General features: G+C 39.3%; 1 protein-coding gene across 11 annotated transcripts in view; it reads left to right on the top strand.

The window, feature by feature from the left end:
- MAP3K5 (mitogen-activated protein kinase kinase kinase 5) overlaps window positions 1-15,863 on the top strand; it is a 266,255-nt gene extending 250,392 nt beyond the window's left edge. For all 11 annotated transcript variants that reach the window (XM_054686344.2, XM_054686343.2, XM_054686341.2 and 8 more), the window contains 5 exons: window positions 5,070-5,313; window positions 10,320-10,432; window positions 11,289-11,401; window positions 14,039-14,115; window positions 15,095-15,863. In XM_054686344.2, coding sequence (XP_054542319.1) covers window positions 5,070-5,313; window positions 10,320-10,432; window positions 11,289-11,401; window positions 14,039-14,115; window positions 15,095-15,155 — 608 coding nt within the window. In that variant the 3' untranslated portion in view covers window positions 15,156-15,863. The remainder of the gene's footprint in view (window positions 1-5,069; window positions 5,314-10,319; window positions 10,433-11,288; window positions 11,402-14,038; window positions 14,116-15,094) is intronic.
- Window positions 15,864-17,782: the final 1,919 nt, after the last annotated feature.

Below are 17,782 nucleotides of genomic sequence, written 5' to 3'. Positions count from 1 at the left end.
GTGCTTATAATTTCATGTTATATTTCAATGTGCTCTCAGCACTCTTCTGTGTATTTGCCCTAGTTCTCTTTTAGATTGTCATCTTTTTGAGAAAAACAACCAGATGTTCTGTGTCATTTGCATATTTTACAATGTCTAATCTGATGACATGCACTCAGGGAGCCACCATGAAAGACCAAAATAACAAAGCACTGCATGAACTTACAAGTTTCTACTTTCTTTAAATTAATTCAGAGAATTTTTTACGTCATATATACATACGTAAGATGATAATTTAAAGTTTACAGAATTAAGAGGATATTTAAATATAATAGGATTATTAATTTTCCTTCCCTAAAAGTGAGATTATAGTCAACAGGACTACAAACCTTTTTGCATTATTTAAAAATTTCAGTTTAGGGCCAGGCACGGTGGCTCACGCCTGTAATCCCAGCACTTTTGGAGGCCGAGGTGGGCAGATCACCTGAGGTCAGGAGTTTGAGACCAGCCTGACCAATATGGAGGAACCCCATCTCTACAAAAATACAAAATTAGCCAGGCATGGTGGCACATGCCTGTAATCCCAGCTACTCGGAAGGCTGAGGCAGGAGAATCACTTGAACCCAGGAGGTGGAGGTTGCAGTGAGCCAAGATCGTGCCATTGCACTCCAGCCTGGGCAACAAGAGCAAAACCCCGTCTTAAAAAAAAAATCAGTTTAGAAATCATGAAATAAACTGAAGAATAATTATAGAAAGTTGTAAAAGGTCTAATCTTGTCCTCTAATTTAATCTAGAATCACACTTTCTTAAATTATTTTTAAATTATTTTATTGCTTTCTAAATACAAATAACCAAATAACCCTAGTAGGAATACTCTTCCATTCTGCCAACAGTTTTTGAAGACCTAATATGTTTAGCCCCTGCAATCAGTGCTGGGTTTACAAAACTAAAACACATGATTTTGACTTACTCCTACCATACTATCAATAAATTAAGAAATGGGATTTTGGAATAAGAGATGAGATAGAGTAGAGGTGAAGTTTGGTTAGCCTTAAGAGGTAAAGCATGAGGACATGGAGAAATTGGAATCCTTGTACACTGTTGTTGGGAATGTAAAATGGTACTGCTACTATGGAAAACAGTATGATGGCTCCTCAGAAATTAAAGATAGAAGAAAGCACCCTTGTGAACCAGCAATTTCTCTTCTGGGTGTATATTCAAAAAAACTAAAAGAAGGATTTCAAAGAGACATTTGCATATTCATATTCATAGCAGTACTAGTTACAATTGCCAAGAGGTGGAAGCAACCCAAGTATCTAGCAACAGATGAATGGATAAACAAAATGTGGTGTATACATATAATGGAATATTATTCAGCCTTAGAAAGGAAGGAAATTCTGACCCATGCTACAACATGGATGAACTTTGAGGGCATTATGCTAAGTAAAATAAGCCAGTCACAAAAAGACAAATAGTATATGATTCCATAATTTTATGGTTTTTTCACTCCTGTAGTTCAGCAAGTGGGAGGGAGTGGCACCCAGTGGCTTATTCTCTCCCATTGTTCGACAAGTGGGAGGGAGTGTTACAGCTGTATTACTCCTGCCGCTGACAGCTTGGCGAGCAGGAGTGCTACATCCCTTTCACTCCCACAGTTCAGTGAGTTCTGGGTTCTTGTCCCGTGACCAAGAAGAATAAAGTACACGGACATTGGAGAGTGAGTAAAGCAGAGTAGAATCTAATTGAGTGACAGAAAGAAAGTTCTCAGCATTGATAGGGGACTTGAAATTGGGTAGCCATCTGTGATGCTGAGTCTGGGGTTTTTATGGGCTTAGAATAGGGGAGTGCATGCTGATTGGTCCATGGGAGGTCTTGGAAAAAGCACCATTTGATTGGTTAAAAGACATCTTTCAGAAGGAACCAATTGAGAGAGAGTGGGTAAGATGAGGATAGATGTTCTCACTCTGGTTGTGGACTCTCTCCGGAATTGGCAGCTTGCTTCTCAGGCTTTAAACTGTCCTTGGTTTGAAGGTCAGGTTTCACTGGAGATCGATTCCTGTCTGCCTAGGAATTTATCTGTCTCCTGTAACTATAAACGTGAGGTGTCTAGAGTAGTCAAATTCATAGAAACAGAAAGTAGAACGGTAGTTTCCAGAAACTGAGAAGAGGGAGTAATGGGGAGTTTTGATGGGCAGAGTTTGAGTTTTGCAAAATGAAAATATTCTGGAGATTGGTAGCATAGCACTGTTAGTATACTTAACACTACTGAACTGTGTACTCAGAAATGGTTAAGATGGTAAATTTTCTGTTATGCACTTTTTAAAACCACTATACAGAATTTTAAACGAGGGATAAAGAAAGCCAGGTCTATGTAAACTGGGCCTTGAAAAAGGACACTCTGGTTTTTGTTATGATCAAAAGATGATGAGTTCTCTTTAGATTGTTGACTTTAAGGTGCCTACCAAACAGTAATGTCCAGGATGTTCTAGATGTAACAGGACTGGGGCTAGAGGTGTAGAGTTTGTCATCCACACATCTGAAATACTTAACCTTCGTGGAGTTGAATGAGCTCATCTATGGAGCAAAAGTAGAAACATAAAAAAGTGAAGAATAGAATCCCAGTTTCCAGCTTAAAAGTGGGCAGGTAGTAGATAAAAAGGCTCTGAAGAAGAGAAATAGCAGCCAGAGATTTAGAGGAAAATACTGTCCACAGATCAAGTAGGGTAAATATAAAAAGGTACCTAGAGGATTTGGCTGGCAGGCCTTTGGTGACCTTGCCAAAGTGCCCATATACGAATGGTGGGATGGGGTCCTCCACTGCTCCCACTGGACTCCCCTCCTGTACACATGGGCTCTTAACCTGTGGTTCATGGACTCGGGAGAGGCTTCAGGGAATCTGTGCAAATATAGCAAAATCTAGGTAAAACCAGGAAATCTAGGCAAAATGTTGCATGTATGTGTTTTCTTCTGGGGAGAGTTTTTATGACTTTCATCAGATTTTTAGTAGGTTCCATGATCCGATAAATGTTCTATGTGCCAAAGCATATGGAGTGAAAATTCAATATTTCTGCTACCTTGATTTCACTTAAATTATGACTGTAATTCCTTTTTGTGGACCAAGTTTAAGGATTTAATTACAATTTGTAATATTTTTTCTTATGGGAAGATATTGTTGACAAAAAATAGCCAAACTCTGTAAAATATTTAGAAGTTTATTCTGAGCCAAATATGAGTGACTATGACCTGTGACAGAGCTTCCGGAGGTCCTGAAAACATGTACCCAGGGCAGTTGGGTTATAGCTTGGTTGTATACTTCTAGGGAGACAGAAGTTACAGGCAAAGACATAAAGCAATATATGTAAGGTAGATGTTCAGCCCAGCAAGGCAGGACATCTGGCAGGGATTGGGAGGTGGGGAGGTGGTTGGGGTCCCAGGTCATAGGTAGATTCAAAGATTGGCAATTGGTTGAAAGAGTTAAGCTTTGCCTGAAGAGTTGAAGTCAGCATAAAGAAATGCTTGAGTTAAGATAAGGGCTATTGTGGAAGCCAAGGTTCTTATTATGTAGATGAAGCCCCTAAGTAACAAGCTACAGAGAGAATAGATGGTAAAATCTCTTATTGGACCTTAAAAAGTGTGAGACTCTTAGTTGAATCTCTCCTGGATCGGGAAAAGACCTGGAAAGGGAAGGGGATTCTCTACAGAATGCAGATTTCCCCCACAAGTGATGACTTTGCAGGACCGTTCCAAAATATGTCAAAGAAATATATTTTGGGGCAAAATACTTTGACTTCCTTTATGGCCTGTTGTTTGTCATGGGATGCTATACTAGAGTCAGGTTGGAATTTGTTATCTTATTGCAACAAAGAGTCTGTTTTGTCAGCCTTATGATCTTTATTTTAATGGTAATGCTGGTCAGTTGTGCCTAAACTCCAAAGGGAGGATACCTTTCTTCCCATAATGGCCTGAACTAGTTTTTTCAGGTTTTCTTGGGGATCCCCTTGGCCCGGGGGTAGGTGGTTCTTCAGTCATTTGGGGGGCTTAGAATTTTATTTTTGGTTTACAATATCATCCAAGTGTTTTTTGTTGTTGTTTTTTGTTTTTTTTTTTGAGACAGAGTCTTGCTCTGTTGCCCAGGTTGGAGTACAGTGGCATGATCTCTGCTCGCCACAACCTCTGCCTCCTGGGTTCAAGTGATTCTGCTACCTCAGCCTCCCAAGTAGCGTGCCACCATGTCCGGCTAATTTTTGTATTTTTAGTAGAGACGGGGTTTCACTATGTTGGCCAGGCTGGTCTCGAACTCCTGACCTCATGATATGCCTGCCTTGGCCTCCCAGAGTGCTGGGATTACAGGCGTGAGCCACTGTGCCCAGCCACAATATCATCCAAGTTCTAAACTGACATGCAGGTGATCTCATGTTATATAGTATGTTTAAGTTGGAAACTTGTAACTTCTATAGTTTAAATTTCAATGGTTAGTCAACAGGTTAGAGGAGAACACACACTAGAAATCGGCCCAATAGTCAAAGAGAGATAGTCTTACTAATGTGAGTATCAGCCTGCGTGTGGCATTTTCAGCACCTGCCCTGTATCCCCTTACATTTTGGATGTTACAGGCAGAAAGCATTCTGCATATTCACGTGTGTTTATATAATCTCTGTATAGCTCACTTTCCTTATCTGTAAGCAAGTTAATAGTTGTCAGATATTATGTAATCTGAAAATGAACTTTACTTGTATAAACACTTTTAAATATTCTTAAAAAGTTTTTACATCTTTACGTTTCTTTCAGATTCCTAGCATTTTCCCCACATATGTGCAATGTGACTATGTATTGATCATTCTTGAATTAAATCATTCTGTTTGAATTAGATCATTCTTTCCTTCTGTTTGAATTAGATCATATCTTGTGAATTTTGCAAGTTCAATAGAAGAACAAATCTGAGTGCACAGAAATCCATCCTCACTTTTGGAAAAGCAGTTTGGAATATATATCTTATTGACGGTGGGGCAGGAGGGTAGCATTCATATCTTAAGAAATTAAGGCAATGAGTCATATTTTATAAACACTACCACTGATATTATGCCAAACAGAACTAAGGCCACATTTCAGCCTTGCATCTGAGAGTGATACTGCTGATCAAGAAGACTTGGATGTAGAAGATGACCATGAGGAACAGCCTTCAAATCAAACTGTCCGAAGACCTCAGGCTGTCATTGAAGATGCTGTGGCTACCTCAGGTGTGAGCACGCTCAGTTCTACTGTGTCTCATGATTCCCAGAGTGCTCACCGGTCACTGAATGTACAGCTTGGAAGGATGAAAATAGAAACCAATAGGTAAGCCCTACACTGACGTGGGTTGGTTTCTTTTCTTTTTCTTTTACTAAAGAGCATGTGTTTTTGGTCTACAGAATATGATTCCCTTATCCTATTCATGGAAACTTGATTGAATGCCTTTCTTTATAAAACAAGAGAGGTTTAGTTTAGCCTCTTTTGTCAAATACCACTTTCTGCCTCTACCAATTTAAGCCTTTTTCAGCAGCATTTGATTACTTCTTCATCTCCAAGTGCCCTAAGATTTTTCCAATAGCTTCGTTGTAGCCTCATAGACTGTCTAAGAAACAGGCTCAGAGCAGCATGTACCTTCCAGTAGATAGCTGAAAGAACAGAAAGCTCATGTTTTTGAAAGCCCAGTCAAGTCTTTATAGGAGAGGAAGATCACTGAGGTCGAGGGAACAAAACTAATTAATGGTGCTAAAGATTTGTATTTTAGAACCTAAAAAGGAAGATAATTGACCACATTTATGATTCTATTTTATTTTTGATATGCTGTAACATATCTGGAGTATAATTTGCCTTTGATAATTTGCTAGCATAGAACCCACAGGATCAGATTATTAACAGCAAATGTTTCCTGTTCTTTGCAGATGTTGTTGGTACAGTTCAAGGTCTGAATTTTTATGATTTATAGCTTCCTGTGCTGCCTACAGTTGACATGTGGGAAACTGACTTTATGACTCTGGGTTTGCATTAAAAACTTTTTTTTAAGCGAATCAATAAAAGTTGTTCAAATATTTAGAAACCTTAATTGAAAATTCTAGTTATTCACCAGGGAGGTTAAAAATATCTTATTTCCAGTCATAAAGTTTAGGTTTTTAAAGGCAAGCTTGTATACCAAAATGAGTACAAGTGGTAAAAGCTCATCCTATATTCAGAAACATGAAATTTGGTTGCATTGTTAAGTAAATCCATATAGACACATCTTCTATGATGTGCATAGAGCAGTCTTATTTTAATAAAGGGAGATTGCCTCTCTGACTTTCATATCCCAATTTTGTCCTCTGAAACCCAGCTCTTGCCATCTCTACTATTTAGTGGGAAAGAACTTGGGTCTTTTCTCTTCTGAGACTTCATGGAAATCTTGGTTTCCCTCATTCCTCCTCTTCTCAAGCAAGAGTCCAAGGATAACACCCCATTGTTATGGAAGGTGTCCATGTTAGTCACTTATCTCTAGGTTACTCTCTGTTGCCCAGTCCTGAGTGGTGGTGTTTTTTGGACTCCTGCTGTGATCTCTGGAGGAGGAAAATTCACTCATTACTGTTTTGGTTGACCTCCTCCCACCCATGCCTTCTGGTTAGAATTACGCAGATAGTAAAGCTACTTTGTTTACCAAAGAGCTGGTATATCTGCTTTTCTGGCCCTGAAACCTCCTGTCTACACACCTGGCTATGTCAATAGGACCTGCCTCTCCTAATGCAGCCTAGACACAACTCCTTTCCCTTCTCTCCTTGGCCTATTTGGTTAGCGTTGTGCTCGCCACCCTGGCGCCACTGTCTGTCTACCATGCTTGGGCCATCTGCAGTCCCTGAGGGCTTCCGGCCGCTTTCTTCACAGCTTCCCCTTTCTCTTCTGAGTGTCTCTTGGTTCTAGCTGAGGGCCTGCTTCTCACATCTGCCCATCTCTGTTGAAAAGACTAGTATTTACCCACATTTCTTTATTACATTAGTATGTCACAACAACCCACACATTTACGCTTTTTCCTCTGCATATTTACATTTGAGTCTGTGAAATCTACAGATAATCAGCCTCGTTTTTCCTTTTTCAGTAATATCTCCCACGGCTTTCCATCACCCACAGAAAAATGAGATGAGGGACGATGTTTGCTTCATGCATGATTTGAAGAAAGGACAGCTGCTTTAGTACAAAAACCAAGTAATTGAAATAAGGGACCAGTCCTGTCCATATTGGTCCTTCTAATTTTCAGTTGAATATTACCTGAAATATAAAGGCATACCTACCGCAAAATGAATCTACAGGAAATGTTAGTGTGTTTTCAGGAAAGGTTGTAGCTCTCATATTAAAAATTGTAAGCTTAGAATATTTAGGATGATCACTGATGAAGGGAAATCAGGTTTATCCTGCTTGGAGGATCACCTGAGCCCAAGAGGTTGAGGCTACAGTGAGCCATGATTGCACCATTGCACTCCAGCCTGGGTGGCAGAGCAAGACCCTGTCCCAAAAACAAAAACAAAAACCTATCTCAAGAGGAGCTGCCTGTTTATCTAATTTCCCCATCCTACAGTTCTGGAATTACCCACCAATCCACCTCATCACCCCTGCCCATCCAAGGTTAAAAATTGACCTCATGGCAGATCCTGCCATACTTTTTTGGAACAGAAAGGCAGACAGTTGCCTTGATTTCAAAATATTGCCCTGCTAAATAAACACAAAATAAAAATAAAATTGATGTACTGGATTGTTCTTAAGATAAATACTTCTAAGAGCTGGATTCGGAGCAAATGAGGTGGGCTGTCAATACTCTGCTTCCAGTGTTGAAGTTCTGGTGTTTAAGGTGTTAAAAGAAAGCTTCAGACAAATTAAATTTAATGGAGTTTAATTGAAAAAGAAAAAAATAGTTTGTGAATCAGGTGGCCTCTAGAATCACAGCAGATTCAGAGAGATTCCAGGGATGCCTCGTGGCCAGAACAAATTTATAGAAAATAAAAGTGACGTACAGAAATCAGAAGTGTACAGAAAGAGCTGGATTTGTTATGGGTTGGCGTTCACCTTATTTGAACACTCAGCAGTGTATGAGTGGTTGAAGTATGGCTCCTGGGATTAGCCAAGACTCAGCTATTGTTATAGACGCATACTCCTAAGTTAGGTTTTCAATCTTGTCTACCTGTTAAGTTATAGTTTGTCCACGAGGACTCAAATATGCAAGTACGGAGTCCTTCTCAGGCCATATTTCATTCACTTTAACAAAAGATAAAAAGAAATTACATAGTCTAGACAAACATAGGTTAAACTCTAGAAAACATCACTGTGTTCCTTGAGAAAACAGTAAGAAGATACCATCACTGTCTTATACGTATAAATTAGCAAGTAGGACAAAAATACATACCAGATCAAAAAACTGCCAACTTAAACATTCACACAGAGCTTCCTGCCCATTTCTTTGGATAATATTTGTTTTGGAAGAGATAAGAAGCCTCCCTCCAAGACCCTGTGCTCCCTCTTCTAGCTTTCAGTTCATGCTGCTTCATCCACCTCGTTGTGCACCACACTTACCCTGCAGCTGTCTTTGTTAACTTATTTTCCTCCACCCACCTTCTCTGTCTACCTCTTATTGTGTTTTACTTTTGTCCCACCTCTGCTACCTACTCTGCTGTGATCCCTTCTCTCTGAGGATCTCATCTTTATGTCCTGTGGGAATGGGGTTGAGCCTGGGGGTCTGGGAAGGTTTCCTTCCCACTGAGTCCTGGAAAGGCTCTTTTCCAGGGACTGAGGTAGCAAGGAACAGAACATCCCTTATTAAAGACCAGACACTGACTTGGCACTGTACCTATGCTGTCTCATTTAATGCTCACAATAATCTTTTCTGGAAGCTTTAGTTTTCTTTTTTACAAATGATTTGAAAACTGAAGCCTGGAGGCATTTAATTTATCTAAGGTTAACACAGGAAGTGCAGGGTTGAACCAGGACACAAGCCCAGATCTGTCAGTTGCACGATGCTGCCTTCAGATTATGTCAAGTGAAGCAGAAACAAACTCTTGAGTTAAATCTATCAATACTCAGAAAATGAAACAAATAGAGTTTGTTAAGAGCTGTAGTTTATGCAACGATTTATCCTGATAATCTTAATAACGATATATTTTAAATTATTATTTCTGAATCCAACTTACATTAAGATACTTTTCTAAAAAATTAGAGCACCTCTTTTCATAACTTGGAATGTTTTCTTTGAGAAATTCTATTGGAAATGGTGAGTAGGTTACCAGTTGGCTCTCAGTTGCATAGCGAACCTTCTATGGGTAAGAACTTTGGTATGAATATCACAGTTTCTCCTTGTTTCTTTGGAGACTGCATCAGATGCCAACTAGGAACTGAATGTACCAGGAACACAGTTATCCTTTTACCCACTTCACCCCCGCCCCCTTAGAAGGGAGAGGAATAATAGTAACAATCACAATTGTAGCAACAACCATGAACATTTATTGAGAATTTGTTATATGCCAGATATTCTAGGCGACCTCACCTATGACTGTTTCTCAAATTTTCATAGTTTACAAAAAGTGATTACTTTTCTGATTTGCATTGATTATGATATTATGCACATTTGCCAACTTTTTTTAATGGGGGTCCATACATGTAAAATATAGGCCTGTTAATATCTGTATCCCATATTTATATCTTTGACATTTATGGTCATAACAAGAAATATCAGGACACATCTCTGAAGATTTTGGCAGACAATCTGTGGTGGAGGTTTTGAATTCTTGTCGGCAAGCACAGTCTTCCAAAGCTTAGCTTCTGGACCTGAGGGTCTGTGAACCTGCAACATCAGTGTCATCTGGGAGCTCATTATGAATACAGTCTCAGAACTCACCCCCGGGGCACTGGACCAGTATCTGTATTTCAATAAAATCAGGGGTGTATGTGCTTATTATAGCTCATGTCTAGAAGGTGACTAGGCCTGGCACAGTGGCACATGTACACACCTATAATCCCAGAGCTTTGAGAGGCTGAGGTGGAAAGACCAGTGGAGGCCAGGAGTTCAGAGACCAGCTTGGACAACATAGCAAGACTCTGTCTCTACAAAAAAAAAAAAAAAAAACAAATTAGCCAGGCATGGTGGTGCATGTCTGTATTCCCAGCTGCTTGGAAAACGGAGATGGGAGGATTGCTTGAGTCCAAGAGTTTAAGGATGCAGTGAGCTATAATTGGGCCACTACACTCAGCCTAGGCAACAGAGAGAGACCTTGTATCTAAAAAAATAAAAATAAAAAAAAGAAGGTCACCCTGTGTCACCTCCTGTCAAACAATATATTTTTCTTCTGCAGATTACTGGAAGAATTGGTTCGGAAAGAGAAAGAATTACAAGCACTCCTTCATCGAGCTATTGAAGAAAAAGACCAAGAAATTAAACACCTGAAGCTTAAGTCCCAACCCATAGGTGAATAGCAGAAAGTTTTATAGTAATACTGTTCAGCCAGGCTGCCACAAAAAGCCAAGAAAGCCAACAGGAAGTTTTATTTGTGGCTAAGTCAGCATTTCTCACTTCTGCCATGACTGCAAGCAGGAATTCCTTTAAAAAAAAAAATCCAGTTTTTAACTGTAGCAAACTCATTTCTTATAAGTGCAGTAAAAATAGATTATTCATAATCATCTTTTCCTGAGATTATGTATTACTGAGGTAAACAGGGCTCTCTGTTTTTAGTCTTTATTTTTAAAGATTTCACAATGAGCTTACTAGAATAAATAATACTATTTTTTGTCATTTTGCATTTATATTCTGTGTATTCTAGCTTTTTTCCTTATAATTTGAAGAGGCTTAAATAGAATAAAGATGTAGTAGTAAAAAGGCATAGCTGGGGAGAATGTTATTTAGCCCATTTAGAGGAAAACAGAATTCATAGTTATTTGTTTAGATATGTGGCTCTTTCATAGTGGAAAAAGAGATTATGATAATTATATAGTTCTCTGCTAATTGTATTCATCTTTATTGCATGAAAAACACAAAGTCTAATTTTGGTGCACAGAGTTTATTCTAAGAAACCATAAAATTGATATGAAAGTGTAATGTAGGAGTATCATTTCATTATTGCTTTTGCTCCTTGTTTACTAGTAAATTCACTTGTCTGAGTTTTATTCATATTATCATCTATACTGCCAATCTCAATTGTTTCTATGAACTGTTCTCTGATAAAGCAAAATCTTTTAAAGTATCAATAAATGTGTGTTGATTGTGAGGGTCTCAGATGACCTCTGTTAGGTGAAATTAAGAATATCTTCCCAAAATTCTGTTCTAGAAATTCCTGAATTGCCTGTATTTCATCTAAATTCTTCTGGCACAAATACTGAAGATTCTGAACTTACCGACTGGCTGAGAGTGAATGGAGCTGATGAAGACACTATAAGCCGGGTAAAGAAAACTGTCTCTGGGACAAGTATTCTTTCACTTCGTTTCATAATGTTGGGTGCCTGCTATGTGACAGGCACGGGGATACACTGGTGAGCAAATCAGACCCAGCCCTGCCCTCCTGAGGCTTACAGACCAGGGTAGGCACGTGATAATCAGCTAACTTCACAGATACAAATGTGATTCTACACTGGTAAATTCTATGAAGAAAAAGGTATCAGGTGTTTATTAGATAGGGCGAGAGAGGTTGGGGAAGGTTGTTGGAGAAGGGGATGAAAGAGCTGAAGGCTAACGGAATGTGAGGGAATAAATAGGTCAATTGTATGTATGTTCAGGAGGGGTGTGGGAGGGAGACCAGGGAAGAACCTTGTGCAGTGGGGCTGCAGTGTGTACAATCCAACGAGGCAGGCAAAAGCTCTGTGGTCCTGAGCCCCTTAGGAATTTTATATATTTGAAATGAAAACCAGAAAGAGTGGGAAAAAAAATAAAGACAGGACTAAAAGAAAAAATTTCTTGTTTCTAATTCTTTGTATGTTAATTTATTTTATTTTATTTTATTTTATTTTATTTTATTTTATTTTTTTGGAGACAAGGTCTCGCTCTGTTACCCTGGCTGGAGGGCAGTGATCATAGCTCCCTGCAGCCTTGACCTGCTGGGCTCAAGTGATCCTCCCACCTTAGCCTCCTGAATAGTTGGGACTACAGACATGAACCATCATACCCAGCTAATTAAAAAAAAAAATTTAGAGATAGGGTCTCGCTATGTTGCCCAGGCTGGTCTTAAACTCCTGGCCCCAAGTGATTCTCTCACAGCCTCTCAGAGTACTGGGGCTACAGGCATGAACCACCACGCCAGGCCTGTTTGTTAAATTTTTAATTCTTTTTCAACATTATTAGATTCCACTGGGCAGCAGCTATTTTATTGCTACTTAATAAAATCAATCTGGTCGACTTATTTCAGAAATATTTTCTATACAAAGCATATTTTACCTGTAATAATCTAATTCCTCTCTGCTCTGTATAGACTTTTTTTGATTTTGTTTTTTGAGACACAATCTCACTCTGTCGCCCAGGCTGCAATGCTGTGGTGCGATCTCAGCTCACTGCAATCTTTGCCTGCCAGGCTCGAGAGATTCCCTGCCTCAGCCTCTCAAGTAGCTGGGATTACAGGCATATGCCACTAAGCCCGGCTAATTTTTGTACTTTTAGTAGAAACAGGGTTTCACCATATTGGCCAGGGTGGTCTCGAACCCTGGCCTCAAGTGATCCGCCCACCTCAGCCTCCCAAAGTGCTGAGATTACAAGTGTGAGCCACTGCGCCCAGCCCCTATAGACTTTTGTAATGAGTGTGAATAGCATTTGTTTATGTTCATTATATGAACACACAGGCATACATTAAAACATTGTAATATTTGATAGAAAGGCCCTCTTAATATAATATTGTTTTAATTTGTTTTATATTTAAATTTTAAAAATAAATAAGAATAAAGATCTCTCTTCTTTTGACTTGATAATTTATTAACTAAGTAGAATTTCGGGCCGCCTTAGAAATCTACATTTAACAAGTTACAGGTGAATAAATTTAAACAACTCCAGAATATACATTCCTCTAACTTAGGCTCAAATCCCAATTAAGGAATAGTAATTGATAATCTACTAAATAATCACCCTTTTTATTTGGTTTAAAAGTAAAAACTTGAGGCCAGGTGCAGTGGCTCCTGCCTGTAATCCCAATACTTTGGGAAGCATAGGCAGATTGCTTGAGGCCACGTGTTGGAGATTAGGCTGGTCAACATAGCGAGACTTTGTCTCTATATATAAAAAAATAAATAAAATTTAAAAATATAAAGGTGCAGTTTAAATTAAGACTCTGCTTTTATGGTGAATTACAGTCAAGTGCCTTTGCTTAACCATGAAAAAATAAGTTCAGAAATTAAGCATAGGCAGTACCTTTCCAGGAACACTTTTTATCCACTTGAGAAAAAACAAAGCTACGTAGCATTGAACTTCTAAATACAAGATTTGCTTTTGAACAGCAGATGTGATTACAAGTGAGTCTCATCTGTTCATTAGAAGACCATTCAGAAGTTCTGTGTCACTTGTAGTCTTTTTGCATTTGGAAGTTAATATGGATGCATTTCTTTTTTTTTTTTTTTTTTTTTTTTGAGACGGAGTCTCACTCTGTCACCCAGGCTGGAGTGCAGTGGGTCAGTCTCAGCTCACTGCAACCTCTGCCTCCCGGGTTCAAGCGATTCTCCTGCCTCAGCCTCCCAAGTAGCTGGGATTACAGGCACATGCCACCACGCCCAGCTAATTTTTTGTATTTTTAGTAGAGATGGGGTTTCACCACTTTGGCCAGGCTGGTCTCGAACTCCTGACCTCAGATGATCCGCCTGCCTCAGCCTCCTAAAGTGCTGGGGTTACAGGCGTGAGCCACTGCGCCCGGCCTGGATGCATTTCTTTGTATTTATTGAGTAACAGGGAGGCCTTTCCCCTAATAATCCTGGAAGATTGTGTTTTTAGTAGATTTCATTTTTAGATTCATTTTTAATTATAGTCAAGGTTTACATTATGAATAGAGTTTGTGCTTTATTAAAGTTATATAAAACATCTTTTGTGCATATTCTACTTTCTCTACAGTTTTTGGCTGAAGATTATACACTATTGGATGTTCTCTACTATGTTACACGTGATGACTTAAAATGCTTGAGACTAAGGTACCACTTTTCTTTCTGTTGTCACTATGGAAAGAGCACCAGGCTAATATCAAAAAGTCTGAGTGTCTTCCCAGGCTGGGTCTCTAATTAGCTTTGTAGTTCTGGACAGAGCTCTCTAGCTCTTAGCTGCTCTGAGTAAACTGAGTTAATTGGACAATGCTATTTTTGAGGGCTCTAATAACCAATATTTCTATATTAGTAAGTGAAAATCAACTGGAAGAATTTTTTTGAATAAGATGCAGACTAAGTCCATGCAGATATTCTGAAGCTGCCTTAAACAAATGTTTTAATTGAGTTCATGATGGTGTTATACTCAATAAATATTTGGAGGAGGTGCTGACTTGCCCTCCAAAAACCTGGTATAATCTGATATAATTTCTTATTAATTAAGGCCAAGCATATAACTTTTTTTTTTTTTTCGGAATGGAGTCTCACTCTGTCACCCAGGCTGGAGTGCAGTGGCGTGATCTCAGCTCACTGCAAGCTCTGCCTCCCAGGTTCACGCCGTTCTCCTGCCTCAGCCTCCCAAGTAGCTGGGACTATAGGCGCCCACCACCACGCCCAGCTAATTTTTTTGTATTTTTAGTAGAGACGGGGTTTCACTGTGTTAGCCAGGATGGTCTCGATCTCCTGACCACGTGATCTGCCTGCCTCGGCCTTCCAAAGTGCTGGGATTACAGGCATGCGCCACCGCGCCCAGCCCAAGCATAAAACTATTATACCCACCATTATAAAGACAAATTTCAAAAATGCTGAAACTCTAAAATGATGTTTTGGGACATAGCAGTTTGTGGGAGTGAAAGGGAAGGAATGGAGGGAAGATGAGAAAAAATATACAAAAAGAATACATAATAACTGATCAGACTTTGGGATCTTCTTCTGACCAGAGCAGATGAAAGCTAAGAAGTCACTTTTCTATTTCAAGGGCAATGTTTCAAATGAAATGTTCGTTTCACCATGTTCTTGTGTCTTTAAACAGGGGAGGGATGCTGTGCACACTGTGGAAGGCTATCATTGACTTTCGAAACAAACAGACTTGACTGTTGCTCAATCTAATCTTCGATGGAAATTCTAAAAATTAATACAGAGCTGATCTTCTTGGGGGTGGGAAAATCGAAGGGAGAGGAGAAAGGCGCTGCACTTTAAATCCAGTATTTGTTTACTCATGTTAAAGAAAAAAACAGACAAAACACACTGAAATTTCCTAACTACATCTATTTCTATAATTTTTAAGGACTCTTCATAAGGACTCTTAAAATAATCCTGAACATTAGAACCCTAATGTTCAGGAAGATTTTAATCTAAGCATTTTTATGGAAATATTTTTAATGCAGCAGCTATTGCACTTCAGCCAAATGTTTATTTCACACAAAACGGATGTAACATTTCATGTGATCGTGCACCACTGGAACAAAACCAAAATGTGACCATAACTGTTTAGGCTTCTGTGTGTTTGTAATATGCTCTAATAATCTGAGTAGAAATGCGTAATTTCAATTACTGTATAAAGTTTATGTTTTTTTAAGTGTGCAGAATCTGAGAGCAATGGTTTTTACTTCTCTGTGTTAATTGTAATATTGACTCTATTTTGTAACTTAAGTTTCTGACCTGTCATACATTTGTTTGAGTCGTTTATGTACTACTGAACTGTACCAGTTGCACATGCTTGAACCGTAGTAATGTTAGCTTGTTCTAAAGCTATCCATTGTGTCATATTTACTCTAAAAATTAAAGAGACTCTCAACATACTGTTTTGATAAATTCTAAAGAATTTTTATTTTGTGTTGACAAACTAGATAATCTGCTGTGTTAAATTTCCAGTCATTTCTCCAGCTGTAACATTAAGTAAAATCTGTCTTCTATTTAAGCAGTCAGAAAACTGACATCCAGGTTGTTTCTCAGAGGAACAGAGGTTTAAGAAAGAGGGTAAGCCTGGGCAACAAAGTGAGACCCCACCTCTACAAAAACTCAAAAATTCAGCTAGGTATGGTGGTGCACACCTGTGGTCCTAGCTACATGGGAGGCTGAGGCAAGAGGATCGCTTGAGCCCGGGAGGTCGAGATTGCGGTGAGCCATGATTGTGCCATTGCACTCCAGCTTGGGCAACAGAGTAAGACCCTGTCTCACCAAAAAAAAAAGAAAAAAAAAAAGAGGGTGAAGAAAAAAAAGAATAAAGGAAAGTCAGTATATTTTTCTCAAGGCCCCAAGTTATCTTGGATAACTATGGTATATCTTAAGGGGTCTGCAAAGACCATCTTAATGGAGAATACTGCTTGCTTTTTTTTTTTTTTGGACAGAGTCTTGCTCTGTTGCTCAGGCTGGAGTGCAGTGGCGTGATCTCAGCTTACTGCATTCTCCACCTCCCGGGTTCAAGTGATTCTCATACCTCAGCCTCCTGAGTAGCTGAGATTATAGGTGTGTACCACCACACCCAGCTAATTTATATTTGTAGTAGAGATGGCGTTTCGCCATGTTGGGCAGGCTGGTCTCGAACCCCTGCCCTCAAGTGATCCGTCCACCTTAGCCTCCTAAAGTGCTGGGATTACAGGTGTGAGCTACTATGCCTGGCCAAGAATACTGTATTTTTCTGTCTCCTTAATTTTCTTATATTTGGATAAACATTTTTATTTATTTTAAGCTGAATAGTATATTTTTATGAGCCTGCCCATATTGATCAAAGGAAGCCTGATGCTCCTAGATGGATAAATGAAATACATTTTCTTAAATACAGAGGAACCTGTTTATTAGGCAGGATAAAAATAACATAGAGCTGTTTATATATCATGATTTCACTCATAAACAACAGTCTTTGACAAAGCAGAAGACATCTTTATTTTGAAAACATTCTCACTAATGTTTTCTGATTGATTGATTGAGACAGGGTCTCACTCTGTTGCCTAGACTGGAATGCAGTGGTACGATCACAGCTCATTGCAGCCTTGTCCCCTTAGGCTCAAGCAATCCTGTCATGTCAGCCTACAGAGTAGCTGGGACTACAGAGGCACACCACCACAACCAGCTAATTTTTAAATTTTTAGTAGAGGTGGGATCTCACTGTGTTATCTAGGCTGGTCTTGAACTCCTGGCCTCAAGTGATCCTCCTGCCTTGGCCTTCCAAAGTGCTGGGCTTAAGGTGTGAACCACTGCTTCTGGCCTCTTTTTTAACATCCTAATTTGGAGGACAGAGTTGCCTCTGGTATCCTGTGTGGATATTCTGAAATAAGTGAGGTATAAATTCAATGATATGCCATTTGGCTCATACTGAAACACAGAGTAAGTCGTTTATTAAGCCACAGTTCATCTTCTCAATTCTAATGGTGAAGTGCTTCTTTTGACTGTATATAGGATCCAGCTACCCACCATAAACCAAATCTTCAAGGATACAATCTTTCCTTGGTACCTTCCTCTTACCCTGTCTTTGTGAGCAGATGATCCTCTGTCCCTACAGGGTTCTAACACACTCCCAGGCCAACATCATTAGCCATTTGTGAGAATTTTGGGTCTCAGGCACAAAAGAAGACAGTTCCATTATGGAAGACTCCATTATGGAAAGGTTTGCATTTGAAACGCTTTTAGGATCAATCTAGGCCAGTGATTCTCAACTCAGCTTCGCATTAAAATGACTTGGATGCTTTTTCAAAAATATTGATGCCATCACCTAGGGACA

The sequence above is a fragment of the Pan troglodytes genome, chromosome 5 (assembly GCF_028858775.2).
Source record: "Pan troglodytes isolate AG18354 chromosome 5, NHGRI_mPanTro3-v2.0_pri, whole genome shotgun sequence".
Lineage (NCBI taxonomy): Eukaryota > Metazoa > Chordata > Mammalia > Primates > Hominidae > Pan > Pan troglodytes.
This window is presented reverse-complemented; position numbering and strand designations above follow the sequence as displayed.